General features: G+C 52.9%; 1 protein-coding gene across 1 annotated transcript; it reads left to right on the forward strand.

Annotated features, from left to right (window-relative positions):
• The first annotated feature begins 7,407 nt into the window (after nucleotides 1-7,407).
• Nucleotides 7,408-13,678, forward strand: Tlx1 (T cell leukemia homeobox 1). Its single transcript, XM_028776139.1, has 3 exons — nucleotides 7,408-8,219; nucleotides 10,297-10,498; nucleotides 12,632-13,678. The coding sequence occupies exons 1-3, from the start codon at nucleotides 7,643-7,645 to the stop codon at nucleotides 12,852-12,854; spliced, it is 1,002 nt and encodes a 333-aa protein (XP_028631972.1). The 5' UTR covers nucleotides 7,408-7,642; the 3' UTR covers nucleotides 12,855-13,678.
• The last annotated feature ends 2,839 nt before the right edge of the window (nucleotides 13,679-16,517 follow it).

A 16,517-nucleotide genomic window follows, 5' to 3' on the forward strand; every position in this document is an offset into this window, starting at 1 on the left:
GTAAATCGCCTGCTTCTCCTGAGGCCCTTGATCCTCCAGACTAGGTAGGGACACCGAACCCGGTACGAAAGAGAGCCCCAGAGAAGGGTATGCCAAGAAGAGTTGAGACCCCCTCCCTGTGTCAGCTCCCGCCACTGTACCATTAATCACCGAGTCGCAGTCCAGTTGGGGATGGGGCGCTCAGTGCTGCACACAGCCTACGGGACAATAAGATTATTTCCGGGGGGAGAAGCTGCCTCGGGCCGGGGCTCAGGCGGCGGAGCCTCCTTCCCTCAATCGGTCCCTGGGTACCCTATGAGCGCCTGCGGCGGCCGGGACGGGTGGCAGAGCGGACGCGGGTGGCGAGCGGGTGGCAGGGCTAGGCCGACCTAATTCAATTAGCTAGGCGGCCGCCGTTTTCTTGTAACTCTGGGCCCGCGGGGCTCAGGCTCCCCGCAGCTGCTCTTTGTGTTCAAAGTCCATGCATATGGATTCGGTCCCTCCCTCTCCGTTCCCCTACCCCACTTCTGGCACCTGCGGCTTGCTCCGCCTCAGTCCTCCTCTTGTCTCTCCCGGGTGACCTTGGCCTTCCCCGAAAGTTGGGAAAGTAAGAATTGTATATGCTTTAGAGTGACCGTTTGTGCCTGAGATCCCACAAGAGGGGTGGAGGTGTTTGCTTGTTTTGGTTTTTTACGAATCTTAGCTGGAAGGTCTCTGTGGAACTGCGGGTACCTGTAGGTCTGTATGGGGTGCTGCTGTGTGCGTCTTCTGTCCCACGTGACCGAGAGCAGTGACCTGCACAGGGGGATGTGCATGGAGAGGGGGTTGGTTGGTTTAATTTTGTTCTGGTCTGAACTGAAGAGTGCACCTGCAGGCACCCGTGTATGCACCAAAGCAAAACGAATCTCAAGTCGTGGCTCATGTCTGTCATCACAGCATTTGGGATGCTGAGGCAGGAGAACGACTATGAATTTCAGGCTAGCCTGGCTAGCACCATAATCTTTGTGAGGTCTGAGATGTTCACACTGGCACTGGGATCTTCACACTTGTGTGTGGGTGAGACAGGGTCTATGTGTGTGTCTGCATGTAGGGCGACGCCAACCTGAATCTCCAAAGCTTCAGGTGTTTGAATCCGATTTGTTTCGCCATTTGTGTATATGCTGTGGTTGCCTGCACAGTTAGACATTGTATGGAAAACATTACCCTACCAACTAACTCCCTGTAGCTGCTGCCAGCCGCTAAGGCTCCTGGGCTAAGTAAGTACCCGTTCACCAAGCCCAGTACTTTTCTTCTGGAGAAGGAGCTTAAAACGTTAATTTCAAAAATCTCAGCTAGACTCTTATACCGGAGTCTGATTCTTGGATGTAGCGACCTCCAGCCCCCTCCTGCTGCAGTGGGGTGGTCCTGGAGGGCTTTTCCAGTTTTCCACTCCAAGCACAGACACCCAGCTCTGCAGTTGGCCATGGCTTCCAACCTCCAAATCCTGTGGCGTGGTCTGCAGATCACTACACCTGTCCACACAGTAGGATCGAGGACCTTCAGGAAGCAACCTCAAGAGTCCTCTCTGGCACCACCCGGGACTCTCCTGAGGAAGTTTCCCAGATCTACACTCTTCCCCCAACCACTTGAGTGTCAACTGTGACATACAGGAGCGAGGGGTGTCCCTACTCTCAGATGGTCTGAAGGAGTGAGGACTCTGTGTTACTCTGTTAGAAGAGATGAGGATTGTGAATCAGCATGAAAGCTTGCTCAGTCTTTGCTGAGAAATTCCACACTTGAGGTACACAAACGAAGCTTGCCAGGAAATAGATTGGTTCCTAGAAGATGATGCTGGCCCTGGGGGTGGGGGTGGGGTACCAGCACCTGGCTGGTGCTCCCTAAGGACCTTTCCCCTTCTTCCACATCTAATCTTGGGATCCATCCCCCAGGTGCTCCCTGCTATGTAGATACTACCCTGCAGACTTACATGGTCAGTAGAGTGGATGCTAAGAATGGGAGAATTGACCTTGGATTCTAGGCTCAACTGCCCTTCTGGGATGAACTCTTGCATAGGAGTGTGTTCTGCCCTGAGAATTTTCTCAGACCACACACAACCCTATTCTTTCTGGGGTTCTGGCATGATGAGAGGAGATCTAGAATCAAAGATATCCAATGCATTTTTTGCACAGATTCTCTAGGGGAGAAGTTTGTCAGAGAAAGGCAGGAGACTTTAGTTTGATTTACCCAAGGGTGAATGGGGTCCCCAGAAAGGATACTATCTCAAAAACACCTACTTGCCCAGCTTTGATGGGTCTAGTGGGAAAAGAAAACTCTCACCTAATCTCAGGTGACAACTGGGGTGTGACCCAGCGAACAGGAAGGTGTCTGTCTACCCCCATCCCTTTGTCCTCTGCCTGGACAAAGTCCCTCCTCTGATGGGAAAATGTGTCAGTCTTTTATATTAGACAGGTTGTTAGTCTTTCATTTTAGGATTGGGTGGGGTCCTACGGGGCTAGCCTGGAATCCACACCCCAAAGCTGAGGAAGAATCATTGTATCATGGCTGGAGCGGTCTGCCTGTTCATGTTCTTCTTTTTCAATCTAGGTACTAGAGACTGCCACCCACCCAAGCCCACCACAGGCCACAGTGCCTTTCTCTGTGTCTCTGAGTCCCCATATCTCTGACAGCTCCTGTCTGCTGGAAAGGAATCATTCTGGACCCTTGGCTGAAACAGAGGGGACAGTTCTTCCTTGCTGACCCACAATGCAGTGTCCTCACCGTCTTACACACCCTTTACATGCTTCTCAGCTCCTTGGCTTTCTCTGCAGAATTCCTGTTAGGCATGGTTCTTTCTTCCTCAGGCCCACCCCAGGCCCACATGTGGCCATTTCCCTGACAATTACACTGTGTGCGTGGGGGGCGGGGGGAGGACTCCTTTCCCATAGAGACCAGACTTGACATCATCACGGCACTCATCCACTCACACACATCACTTACACACATGCGCACACCACGTAGGACAGCTGTAGAGACAGACACACATCACTTCTGTCCCAGCCAACCCACAGCGCTTACACACTCACTGTTGCACACCTCCCTGGGTGACCACTGCAGAAACCACTCAGAATCCATCGTCCTCTTCCAAAAAGCTTTACTCATGGTGGTACCATCCCGATGTGACCCACTGCCTGAACCTTCACAGACAAATAAATATTCGTGTGAGAAAACACGCAAAACTACCCCTTAAAAACACGCCCAGGACATCTGCACACCCCGCCCAGTCCTCACTGTTGAAGGTTCACACCCAACTTTCCCACACAGTCCCACAAACACAAGGTAATTAAGTCACCACACATAGCCCTGAGCTAAAGGACAACCTCTGCCCCTGGGGTCTCTCCCAGAGGAAACTGTATGGGGTCCAAAGAGGACTCCCTTTGGGAACTCCTCCCGCTTCTCTTCTTCCTCTCCCAGCCTCAGTTGCAGCTGCTCCCCACTTTAATTGGAGGTACTTCTTTATTTTGCAGGCCAGAGAGAGGTTGTACTGAGGGGGCACAATTGCCAGGTGGCCTCCAGAGGACTAGAGAGAGAAGGGTCTGAAGCTCACCTAGACAACACACAAGGCAAGCGTCAAGCTCAGTAGGAGGAAGTATTTTGTGACAAACAGAGCTGCAAGCAGTACTGGAGTCCAGTCTGCCTCTTCCCAGCATGCAGTGTCTGGGTTTGCTCAGGATGGATGACAGAGATGGCATCACAGACTTGTGAGGATTGATGGAATGCTCACTGCCGTGATCAAGGGTACCTGAGCCATCTCAGGTGATCCCTAAGTGATGCTCCCCCTCCCTCCCTCCACTCTCCTAACAGGGCTACTCGGTAAGGTGTGAGCCACTGCTCCAGAAACACGGAAGAAGCTGTGTACTGGGAGGAGAAGGGGATTGGGGGAGGGGGCAGAACTCACCAAATCCAGATCTTCTGGTCTCGTCTTTCTAGCTAGAGACTGAGGTGCAAGCAAAGCTTCTTCCCAGCTCCCCTGGGACAAGCACCAGCAAGCACACTGTACTTTCAGAACTCCAGCCTTCAGGACTGGATTGGGATAAAAATTGACTCAGAAAACATAAAGGTTGGGAGGGCAAGGGAAAGCCAAGGCACTCCTTGACTGTGGGATTTTGCTAGCCACACAATCTCAGTGGGTTGCTGTGACCTCTGCCAACCTTTCCTCAGGCCATCAAGGGTGAAGTGTCTTCTCAGCTACCCTGGACAGTTGGTGCTACATCAGAAGAGTTTAAGAGGCGGGCCAGCAGATGTCAGGAGTTGGGAGAGGCAGGCTATAAGACTAGAAAGATACCTATTGGTGGAAGGGGGAGGGGGAAGTATGGAGAAGGTTGAAATGTTTTCCAGCAAAGGCCTCAGAGTGACTAAAGATGTAGCTCTGAAGAAGAAGAAGAAGAAGAAGAAGAAGAAGAAGAAGAAGAAGAAGAAGAAGAAGAAGAAGAAGAAGAAAGACAGCTCTAATGTGGCAGACCTGTGGTTAGACTAACAGGAGCAGGACCACTGGCCTCTGGCCGCCACAAGGATGCTACAGGGCCCTCTGCCATAGGTTTCAGCCACAGATAGAAGTAGCTTTAGGTGTTGAGTTCCCAGTGTAATCGTCTTCTGCCTGTGGAACTTTGAACAGATTTCTCTTTTTTCTAAAATGGCATACGGGAGGCAGGAGAGTCGGCTGAGAGGGCTTTTGCAGAGGGACCAGGATTCGGTTCCCAGAGCCCACATGGTAGCTCAAGACCAGCCATGACTCCAGTTCCAGGGAATTAGATGCCCTCTTCTGGCCCCTGCAAGTACCAGACATGCACATGGTACACATACAGGCAAAACACTCATGCACATAAAATAAATACATCTAAACATTTTAAAATAATATGTAATTCACATTTTATACTTTCAAACTTTAAACATGCACAATTCAGTGACTTTTGGAATATTCATGAAGTTTTGCAGCTACCACCACTAATTGCAGAGAATTTTTTAAAATTATTTTATTTGTTTTATATATGAGATGAGTATGCTGTAGCTGTCTTCAGAAGAGGGCCTCGGATCCCATTACAGATGGTTGTGAGCCACCATGTGGTTGCTGGGAATTGAACTCAGAACCTCTGGAAGACCAGTCAGTGCTCTTAACCGCTGAGCCATCTCTCCAGCGTCTAATTGCAAAGAATTTGAATCATTCAAAAAAAAAAATCATTCCAAAGAATCTCTGTACCTGGGAGCAGTCACTTCCCCTCTTCCTCTAGTCCTGGCACCAACAAGGCTACTTTCTGTCCTATGGAGTTCTCTGTCTTGGCCAGCTTACATAAATGATCTATCTAATGTGGGACTCTTTGCGCCTGGCTTATCTCACTTAGCATACTATTTCCCAGGTTCATCTTTGTTGTGGCGTGAGCGAGCACATACTTCCCTCTTATGTTTCATTCCGTGGATATGCTATATTTTATTTGTCCGTCAGCTGATGGACAAATGGATGCTCTGTGCTTTCATTCACTCAGCTTGATTTGGTAAAAACATCGGGCCATATCAATCAGCTTCCTAGGGTCGTTATGGTTCTCAAATGCGTGTGGGATGTGGTGTGTGATACATAGCAACCACTCATGCTGCTTCTGTTCAAGATAAAAGGCAGAAAATGCTCATCAGGTTCAGACAACTTCCCAAGTAAGCCTGTGGGTCTGGTATAGAGGTAGCTGAGTGAGGAAGAAGAAGAGCAGGGCAGCAGGCTGAGCTCTACTCTCAAGGTCTTGTTTAGTGTCCGAGAACAACCACCTGCTTCATGCTTTCTTATCTTCGTCTTGAATGAGCATTTGCCCTCCTGGTTGAAGATGGGGAGAGAATTTATCTGAGAGAGATGCCACTGAGTTTCTATAGTTATCCATAAAACTAACTTCTGGCTTATCCTTCTTTGTTTATTGTCTGTATAGAACATAGGTCTTCTGAGGTCAAGACACTTCACTGTCTGCCCAGTACCTAGAAAGTACCAGGTACATTTTAAGTACACAAATATTTGTTGTGCAAGTCTATATTAATTTATTAGTCACTCAAGACAAGCATGTTTGATTTGTTGGGGCTGTTTTGGGAGGGGGACACATATATGCCATATTATGCTATATGTGCCATATATATATATATATATGTAAAATTTCCTGTCTCTGAGGAAGTCTTGTCAAGTGCCAGTGTCAGACAGACATGGCCAAAACAAATAGATTCCACTGAGACTTGGTGACTGTGGCTTTGACATGCCAGTGCTTTGCCTGTTAGAGACCTCCAAGTTGAGCATGGAATGGACCTGAAATAGATCAGAATGCATAACCTATGCTTTCTTTTTTCCAAAACTTGGATCCTAGGAGGGAACAGACCTTTCCCGACTGGAGGGGGAAAGAGAGGAAGCAGAAGGAGGGAGTTTCCTTCTTTTCTCTTGGGCTCTCAGCCAGGCAGCCACAGGCATAACTTTGAAAAGGCCTAAATTTGTCCTGGACACACTTCCCTGAATCTCGTCCCAGCAGCCCCAGCCTCCACAGCGTTAAGACCCAAGGCCTCCCTCCAAAGATTCTAAAAACAACGAAATAGAAATAACTCCTTTTCTCTCACAAACCCGGAGTCATTCACTTCGGATTCATAGGAATTGCTTTTGGGAGCATCCGTTTACTCAAAATGAAAGGGGCACCTCGAGGAACCGGCACCCTTGCACAAGCCCCAAACTAATCCGTTGGCTTGTGCCTGCTTTTCAGAATTGTCTTTCCTTCCCTTAAATTCTCTAAAGAGACTGAGTTGGAGTGGTTGCTAATTTTTATAACAATATATAGTCAGTTCTTCATAGGACCTGTTTTAAAGAACAAGCCTGAACTCACCGTCCTGCCTCGGGGCCTGGGCTCCATACCTGGGGAGTAGACAGTCTTCTACTTTCTAACAAGCTGGACTTGAAGTTGCAGCAAATCTCCTGGTTGAGTGACAGGTGTTCCCCAGCTCAGCCCTTGGGGAGATTCTCCAGTTGGGCAGGACACCTGTCCCCAGGGAACTAGTGGGCTGGACTCCTTCGGCCCTGTTCAAAGTGAGGGGGTGGTTTCTACCAGGTCTGGGAAAGGGCTCTGATTTCCCTCTCCTTTGGTCCGTCTCTCTGTCCGTCTCTGGGAATGGCTGCTTCCTGATCTTTTTCTCATTTTAAACCTCTCTCTTTCTCTCTCTGAAGCTCTCCTCCTTTCTCTTCGCTGAAACTACTCAGATCCCTGATCTCCGTCTCTCCGTCTCTGGCTCCGGCATCTGTCTGGGCTCCTGGCCTCCTTCTCCCCCTCCCAACCCCTCCCCCGCGCTGTCATTCACCCCGCTCCTCTCCACGCACAGCCAATGGAGAGACCCGGCCGAAACAGCTAGGCTCGCTCGCTCAGGGCTTTTTCGCCCGGTGATTGATGTCCCAGAGTCAACAGCGAGCGAGGAGCCGGAGAAGGGAAGGAGAAGCCGGAGAGGGGAAGAATACAGCTCCCCCTCTCTCCTTCCCCTCCCCCCTACTTTGGCCCTTCTGCGCACTTCGCCTTCAAGTCTCAGCGCAGCCTGGAGCGGCGATTGCCTCCGCGCCCCTACTCGCTGCCTGCGTAGTCCAGCGCAGCGAGAGCCCGCGCCCGGGCCCCCGCGTGGGGCCGGGGCCAGCATGGAGCATCTGGGTCCGCACCATCTCCACCCGGGCCACGCGGAGCCCATCAGCTTCGGCATCGACCAGATCCTCAACAGCCCCGACCAGGGCGGCTGCATGGGGCCCGCTTCGCGCCTCCAGGACGGAGAATACGGCCTTGGCTGTTTGGTCGGAGGCGCCTACACTTACGGCGGCGGGGGCTCCGCTGCTGGGGCGGGGGCCGGGGGCACAGGCGCTTACGGCACCGGTGGCCCGGGTGGTCCCGGTGGCCCGGCGGGCGGTGGCGGCGGTGCCTGCAGCATGGGCCCACTGGCCGGCTCCTACAACGTGAACATGGCCTTGGCCGGCGGCCCCGGTCCGGGAGGCGGCGGCGGTGGCGGGGGTGCCGGTGGCGCCGGGGCGCTGAGCGCTGCAGGGGTGATCCGGGTGCCCGCGCACAGGCCGCTAGCTGGAGCTGTGGCCCATCCCCAGCCCCTGGCCACCGGCTTGCCTACTGTGCCCTCTGTGCCTGCGGTGCCCGGTGTCAACAACCTCACCGGCCTCACCTTCCCTTGGATGGAGAGTAACCGCAGATACACAAAGGACAGGTTCACAGGTGAGTCCGGCCCGCGCGCGTCCCGCCTGGCCGTGGCTCGGGCTCTACCCACTGTCCTGCTTGATGGCTCCTTGAAGCTCTTCCAGAGCGCCAGGTCGCCTAGCGGCTCTCCGTGCGTTTCCTAAGTTCAGCTGCCTCCAGGATCAGAGTCGCTCAGCCCCAAGAGTTCTTGCAGCCTGGGTTCTTCCGTCTCTCCTCTAGGACCCCATTCGTGGAAGCAAAGCTTGGTCCTCTCGGGATCCCGGGGCCCAGTCAGGTAGAGGGCTGTAAATTCAGGACCAGCTTCTGTCTACAGTCTAGGCTTCGCACGCTGTGTGAGCAAAGATGTTTTCCTGTCCTGGCTGCGGTTTCCTGACCTGGTCAAGAGCCCCAGAATTAGACACAAGAAAAGGTTCTCCTATTGTCCCCTAATACACACACACACACACACACACACACACACACACACACACACTTAGGTGCTCTGAGTTGTGCGGGTCGGTCGCTACAGATCCGCAAAGGCCCCGAGCCCGGGTGAAGGAGCAGAGCCAGCTTTCTTCCTGGACCGCCGGGGTTCTTTAGAGTCAGTGGCAGCACAAGGCTGGGCCATCTTCGGTTTCATCCTGGGTATCCCTCCCAGGGGTCGGCTCCCTTATTTCGGGGATGAATAATGCACCCTCCTGCCCAGAGAGTTGGCTGGAGGACAACCTCCCCCCCCCCCCACTGTGCCCTCGGTGGCGGCCAGCTGCCGCGCGCTCTCTGCACCTCCCTCCGAGCCTTAGCTCCCTCTGACCTGGCTTCCGTTCTCTCTGCCCTAGCTCCGGCGTACCCCCTTCCCCTGCGCTCACTTTCCGCTGCCTGCGTTTAGTTGTCCTTGGATCCTTAGACCGTGAGCTGACCCAGGAAGGTTCAGGCCCCAAATCCGGACACACAGCTGTTAGGACTTGGGCCCAGTTGGCTGTTTGGGCCTTAGAGAGGGAAGGTAGTAGGTTTAGGCCGCTGCTTGTGGATAGGACTCCCCAAAGCAAGCTTCAGGTCTTAACTGTGAAGTGCGTGCGTGCGTGTGTGTGTGTGTGTGTGTGTGTGTGTGTTATGAAAAGAACAGTCTACAGCAGCTAAGCCTATCCAGGCCACCCAAAGTTACCCTAGGCCTCTCTGCTTCTGTTACAGACAGCACTGGCAGAGAGACTGTCCCTGGGGGCCCTAACCAAACTTCAAGGCCACTGCAGAAATGGGAAGAAGTCTCTGTGCTCACTGTGGATCGTCCAGGAAGGGCGCTTGTCAAGGGGTGGGGGGGTTCAGTAATAGAACCTAAGTCCTCTCATGAGGGAGGGAGGAGATCCAGACCTATTTCAATCTTCTACTTAAGCCCAAGCCAGTGTCCATGACTGGCTTTAACCCACACTATGAGCCCACTGGTGTGTGTGTGTGTGTGTGTGTGTGTGTGTGTGTGTGTGTCCGTCCTGTACAAAAGATATCCAGCACAGGCCTACTCTGGGGAGTCACAGTGAACTGTAGTGTCAGGCCTGAAGGAGGCTCTGAGAGTGGATGGCTGCAGTCCTGTGTTGCCCCATGTCCTGTTGCTTGTCTAGGTGTGCAGTCTCTTCTGTTGGAGTACAGATTTGGAAGTTTGTAGTTATATCTGCTGTATGACTGTGCGGCTGTGACTAAGACTAACAGGCCCTAAGGCCTGGAACTGTGATCACCCTGGGCCTTGTACTTTATGGAGTGTCCCTTTTAAGTTTAGTGGCTGAGGCTGAGGAGACTGGATGCTTAGCTGTCCTTAGGTGGGGGAGAGGGGACCCAAAGGGGAAGTGGATGGGATCTCCGAAGCCCCGAGCTAGGGAGATTTCCGAAGTGGCAGCTTGGGGAGGCGTCAGTCTGGCGTGCAGGAGGGAACACTTTGCGGTCCCGGGCTGGAGGTGGAGGGTTTGCCGGGGTGGATCACTGCCTTGCTTTTAGGGGGTCTAGCCACTGCGCTTGGCCTCGCGGGGTGTCGGGCCTGGGACGCCTCCTGACGCTCTGCCGCTTGCCTCTGCCGTCTGTCTGTCTCCCGCTCCAGTGGCCCTCTCACCCTTCACTGTAACACGCCGTATAGGTCACCCCTATCAGAACCGGACGCCCCCTAAGAAGAAGAAGCCGCGCACATCCTTCACACGCCTGCAGATCTGTGAGCTGGAAAAGCGCTTCCACCGCCAGAAGTACTTGGCTTCGGCGGAGCGCGCTGCTCTGGCCAAGGCGCTCAAAATGACCGATGCGCAAGTAAAAACCTGGTTCCAGAACCGGAGGACGAAATGGAGGTGAGCTCGCGGGGCGGACCGGCGGTGGCGGAGCGGGCTTTCTCTGCCTCTCTCGGGTTGCACGCACTTCCTCTGCTTGCTGGTTTAGACAAGTGAACTCCAACAGTCACTCGGGACTACAAACAATGAACGGCAATAGCCTGGTGGGGCTGGAGAATCCTTCCTGTGTTTTAAGCGATGCCTCAGGGTTTTCAAGACAGCACAGTCTACCCCGTGTAGACGCTGCTCGTCTCTGCCGCTGGGGCAAACCGGCCTATAGACCAGTCTATGCGATCCGGACTTCGATACTCAGGGAGCCCTTTAGGGGCTTCTTGATTGCCCAGCCGGCCTTTACCGTGGGGAACCTCCCCTGACCCTGAGACTTGCAGACGGAAGGAGCCGCGCCAGGTCTCTGCGCTCCAGCCGGACTCGCTGCAGAGCGGCTGGGGCCCCGGGACCGCAGGCTGCCGCTACTTACGGCTTCCTCCCCAGGCACTTGAGCTCTGCGCAGTCGTCCCCCATTCTGGAAGGGGAAAAAAATCAATCTGCGCCGGCTGTGGCGGGGATTCTCGGGTCCCACTGAAAGGGGGGGATCAATTAGGAGCAGATGGGTGTGCGGGAGGAAGAAAGAGACATTTTCCTTCTGTCAACTGCCGACGACAGCGCTTACCATGCTCTCGTTATTTTATTTTTTCCGAATGCATACATCTCGACCTTCCTCACCTTCTGCTCATCTTTCCCCCCAGTTCTTACGAACATTAGGCATCACACACTCTAAGCAGCTTTATTCTCTGCTCATACCCACACCTTCGTGCACCCCTGAGCCTTTCTGGTTCCCCCTGTGCTTCTGAGCTCAGACCCTGGGGAGGTGTGTGGCAGCAGTCTGAGCAAAATCGGCGGCGCCGCTCCGGGCGGGCCTAGAGCGGGAGGAAGGAATTGGAGTTTCCTCTTTTTCTGAATGAAGGCGAGGAATCTGCCCGAGATTCCGCCTTCGAGGCCACAAAGGAAGCCCGGGCCCTGCAAGTCCTCTGTCCCCCACCAACATTCCTGTGGCTGGGGAAGGGGTGGGGAACGTGGTTTCAGCCCTTTGGAAAGCTAGTCAGAGGAGCTGGGCTAGCTGCGGAGGGTGGCCGGTACCCGCCAAGCTTACCGTGGTGGAAGCGGGGTGGTGCGCAGAAGGCCAGCCACAGGCGAGGAGAGAAACTTAACACAAAGGAAAGGGACAAAGATGGCCCATTTTACAAGGAAATAAATAATAAAAAATATTAAAGGTGGGACGAGGGTACGGGAGAAATGCAAGCAGCCAGAAATCTGTGAAAAGGAAGATATCAGATTACTAAAAAATTCACCTCAAACAAATTCCCCTAATTCAGAGGAAACGAAGGGGTAAAGAAAAAAAAAAAAGAAGCATGGGGTAAGACAGAGCATGGAGGGAAACATTTGGGCAGGAAATTCAGTAAGACGGGAAAAATGAGAGACAGAAAAGTCAGAAAGGCTCTGTGCGAGCAGCCGGCGTCCGCCTTGCCTCGGGAAGAGCCGCAAGCTTCAAGCGGTTTCATCGATCGCCTACAAATTGCTTCTGGAGGCCCCGGGGACTCCCATTAGGTCTGTCCACCTTAGAGACAGACGTTTGATCTCAGTTGACAGGGTGGAGGGGCCGCATTAAATGGAAGAAGTGATTCACTGCCTCTCTAGACCGCCTGGGAGGAAGCTGGGGGGTTCGGAGAGAGCCTAGGGGCACAGGATTTGGTCCAGGAGGTCTGAGGCCTGGACCAGGCTGGAGGTGAGAAGGGACAGGCAGATCTTCGGGATCTTTCAGGCTTGGGATAGCATTTGGTCTTGGATAGACCAGTTTATCCGTGGTGTGCCCTTGAGAGTGTAGGCTTTTTGCGTTAATAGGGAGGCCCAGGAGTTTTGGTCCGTTGGACTTTTTCATGGCTCCTCTGGGATACTTCTGTTCCATCCATTTTTGGGGGTTCCAAGGTATTTTTGTCAGAGTCAAGACCCTCAAGAGTGGAGAGTGCGTTAATGGGGCCATACAGGAGCTGAGGGGTGCTTAAGGGACTATCTCTTGGGAGTGTGCTCCGGGGCCTGCGCAGGCGCGGGAAGAGGGTTAATGTCTTGGCTAGGAGTAATAGCTTGTTCCCAATGCAGGCGACAGACAGCAGAGGAGCGTGAGGCCGAGAGGCAGCAGGCGAACCGCATCCTCTTGCAGCTGCAGCAAGAGGCCTTCCAGAAGAGCCTGGCCCAGCCGCTGCCCGCAGACCCACTGTGCGTGCACAACTCCTCGCTCTTTGCCCTGCAGAACCTGCAGCCATGGTCTGACGACTCCACCAAAATCACCAGCGTCACGTCCGTGGCTTCGGCTTGCGAGTGAGGACCCAAGCCCAGTTGAGGGCTATCCGGAGAACCAGAACTCTCGATACCCTTTCTGACTGCACACAGGAGGGGGCAGGGCTTCTCGGCAAGGCTCCAAAGCACCGCCTCCACACCCCTGCGGACACTGTCCTGTCTTCGGTGGAAGAGGGCTGGGGATAGAGGCGGAGACATCTTCCCAGAAGCCTGTGTGATCCTGCCCAACTCTGGAATTGTTCAGAATCCTCTGTTTTCCTCTATTTCATAAAATTTACTCTGATTTTAACAAGGGACAGAGAGACCCAAGGGAAGTGGGGACCGGAAGGCTTCTGGGATCCCCAGGAAGCCATCTGTACTCAAGCTGGAAACCTCTCTATTCCTCTCCTTGTACACCCGGAGGCCCACACAAAGGTGATACCACTGTCACTCTTGGTGTCACCCCAGAGCCACACACAGGGGCCTATGGCAGAGTGTCATGCACATACAGGATCATTGCAAATGACCCTGGTTGTTGGGCATAGTCTGGGGTGACTCTCAGACTCACCCCAACAGCACAGACCTCCTCTTAGTCAGACACAAGGCCATAGTCACACTGTGACACACCAGCCCACACACAACAGCTAAACTTGGCCTGTCAGGCCCTCGCCACACACCCCAGCAGTACCCAGGTATGCACAGACAGGCTTTCACACAAATGCAGCCCATTTCTCCAGATCCTGTTTGGGGAGGGGGGTAAGTTATGCACTTATAAGTTATGCACTTATAAGGTGTTTTCTGTGTAACCATTTTATAAAGTGCTTGTGTAATTTATGTGGAAAAATAATAAAACCCTCCGGATCAGGCCTTGGGGCTGTCTGCTCCTTGCCGAGCCCAGCCTTTACAGCTACTTGGGTTTGATGCAAGATGGACCTTCAGAACCCGGATGTGGGGGATTTATGGATGGGCAAGATGAGCAGGCTCTGTAGAGAGAGGAAAAAGGAACCCAAAGGGAGAAGGTGAAGCTGAGGTGGCCAGGCCATGCTGGAATTGCCTGAGTTTGAGACTACGGGTGTCTTTAGGAGTTGAGAGCTGTGTGTTTTGTGATAGCTTGGGCAACCAGGATGTTCTGTTTAGTGAATGTTTGTAATGAGATTGAAGGTGTGATTGTTTGAAGTTTTAGTGTAAAAACATGTGTTTCTCCTTAAGTTAAGCTTACAGTAGTAGTGTGTGTGTGTGTGTGTGTGTGTGTGTGACCATGTAAGAATGAGCCATTTGAGGTAATTTTATGATTATCCATATTTTTAATTGTATATGCAAACCTGGTGGAAGTACACATTAGTTTTCCTTTGTGAATCTGGTTTTGTGGTGAGTGTGTGTCTCAGATTGTGTATCATCTCTAATTGTATAGGTGTAATTGTGTGAGAGGGATAACCATGTGTGTCCTGTCTTCACTGTGAGGCAGGTATTCTCGTGCATGGTGGTTTGTAATTGCAGGAAGTGGGGATGGTTGTGGGAAGCTGTCCCTGCAGGTAGGAGCCTGAGTATGTGTGAGTAGTTGCAAGTCAGCACTGATGATGTATCTACCTGAGGTTCTGAGGTGAGTGTGCAGGTACACTGTGGGGTGAGCAACATCTGTTAGGAGTGTGGGCACTCTGTTCCCTTCCCAGTAAGCTGGGACACACCGAGTCAAGCCATTGAGTCAAAATCTTCTCGAGTACTCTACCTGGGCTCTCAGTACTAGCCTGGACCGTCAGGACCTTCCAAGGACCTCGGGGAGCCCTTAGACTACTTGGGCCAGAACAGTGGTTACAACACCCACACACCCTCATCTCTAATTCTTGAACTACTAGACCAACTGCAAAACAACAAGAAGAAACTGATTTGGGCCTGGGGGCAGGGAAGCCGGAGAACTCACTAAGACGGAAATTAAGTAGGAGATGGGGTGTCAGTTCTTTGGAGAAATTTGTAGGTGGGATTAGTGTGGTTGGGGTCTAGACAGTCACACAGAATTGTGTACCCCAACATCACCAAAGCCACTGCTCTGTGGCTGTTGGCACTCACGGCAGGTTGTAATACAGGGACAAAGAATCTAGCAACCCCCCCCAAGGCCTAAAGAAAAATAAAATAGGCTGGGTAGGGTAGGGGTTTGCTCCTTCACTCCCTCATCCAAGGAAGGGCCCCTTGGTTCTGAGCGAAAGGGAAATGAGAGTCCAAGATTCCTGGCAGGCTTTCTTGGCCACAGGTGCTCGGACTGGCTTTAGCAAGCTCTGTATTAGACACGGAAAAGGGCTCAGTGTATTCTCTGGTGAGCAGTCATTCAAAGTCACAACACCCACCCAGTCATTCAAAGTCACAACACACACCTAGCAAAATCCAGAAGCGACCTCCCAGAGCCGTGAAAGTTTCTAACCTTGACAAGACTGGCTGCCCTTAAATTCTCTGTGGGGCTGCAGCTGTAGGTACCTTTATCTCTTCCCGGGTTTTTTCCATCCCCTCCATTTGTATCTTTGAAACGTAGAAAAGTCCTCTGCCCACGACATATCCTGACAACGTGAGTCTTTACAGACTGGAGGACCCCATATTTCCTCTCCAGGCTGTCCAACTGAGGAACTCAGAGGTCCCAGAGCCCAAACATAAAAGTCCCCAAATGGCTCCAAAGCCACTCTGACCTTTTGAGGAGACAGAAAGTAAAGTTGGGCACCCATGCCTGATACTTCCTCCGCCTTCATAGCTTTGTCCTGGCACTCAGAATTGGGCCAGCAGACGCAAACCTAAACCCGCTGCTCTCCGATGCTGCTAAGTTCGTCTGGGACTAGAGCATAGTTTATCCGGGGGTTCATCCCTAGCGCTGTGGCGGGTGCAGGAAGTCCAATGAGCTATCCACACCGCCTGCCTGCTCCCGGCCTCTGGATTTCGCCCTCTCCAGGGTCTACTTGGGAATTCCCAAGCCCAGGGCGAGGCCTCCCAAGGGTATCAGACTCCAGGAAGTTTTGGGATCCTTGACGCTGAGGTACTTTTCCCTCTCCGCCGGGAATTCGTTGGGCCCGAATCTCAGCGAATCCCGCGTGCACCGAGCGCTCCCGGAACGCTGCAACCACTTAGGAAGGCGGTGACCTGGCCAGGCCTGCGCCGAGCTGCAGCTCCCTCCCCTCGGCAGTGGGTCTGAAGCCTGGAAGGAGGGACTGTGAGGGTCAAGGCCAAATGCTCCAAGAAAAATAAACTCGAAACTCACTCTTTTCAATCACATCTGCCAGAAACTCTGTTTTCAGATTAAAAAAAAAAAAACAGAAATGTGGGGAAATCATCTAAATAACCTGTGTGGCGAGGCGTTGAGAGAGGAAACAGCAGTAACAAACCTGTCTGGGCAGAAAGGTCTATCTCCTTCGGAGGCTTGAGTGAGCCTGTGGCAACGTCCAAGTCCCCAGCGTGGAGCCCTGGGCAGCGGCTTAGACTTCGTGCAGTCTGTGGCCCCAGGAATCCAGAAGGAGGACCAGAGAGTCCCCAAGTTGTGTGGTGGGCGACACACAGAAAATCTGGCTCAACCTGCTAACTATAATAGAGGCTTTGTGTGGCCAGATCTGTGCTTGGGGGCTGTGCAGTCACTCTCCAGTGGATGAATGTCGGGTGTTCTCCGTGAGGTTTTGGGTCTGAAGGGTGCCCCGCCTTAGATAACTGTCCCTTTGTGGCCTGTGCGCTACAGTGTAGG

The sequence above is a fragment of the Grammomys surdaster genome, unplaced genomic scaffold (assembly GCF_004785775.1).
Source record: "Grammomys surdaster isolate TR1022 unplaced genomic scaffold, NIH_TR_1.0 66, whole genome shotgun sequence".
NCBI classification, from domain to species: Eukaryota; Metazoa; Chordata; class Mammalia; order Rodentia; family Muridae; genus Grammomys; species Grammomys surdaster.

Coding starts and splice junctions, on each gene's coding strand:
- Tlx1 (XM_028776139.1), top strand. CDS start 7,643: ATGGAGCATCTGGGTCCGCACCATCTCCACCCGGGCCACGCGGAGCCC. Junction 8,220..10,296: donor CACAAAGGACAGGTTCACAG/GTGAGTCCGGCC, acceptor CACGCCGTATAG/GTCACCCCTATCAGAACCGG. Junction 10,499..12,631: donor AACCGGAGGACGAAATGGAG/GTGAGCTCGCGG, acceptor TTCCCAATGCAG/GCGACAGACAGCAGAGGAGC.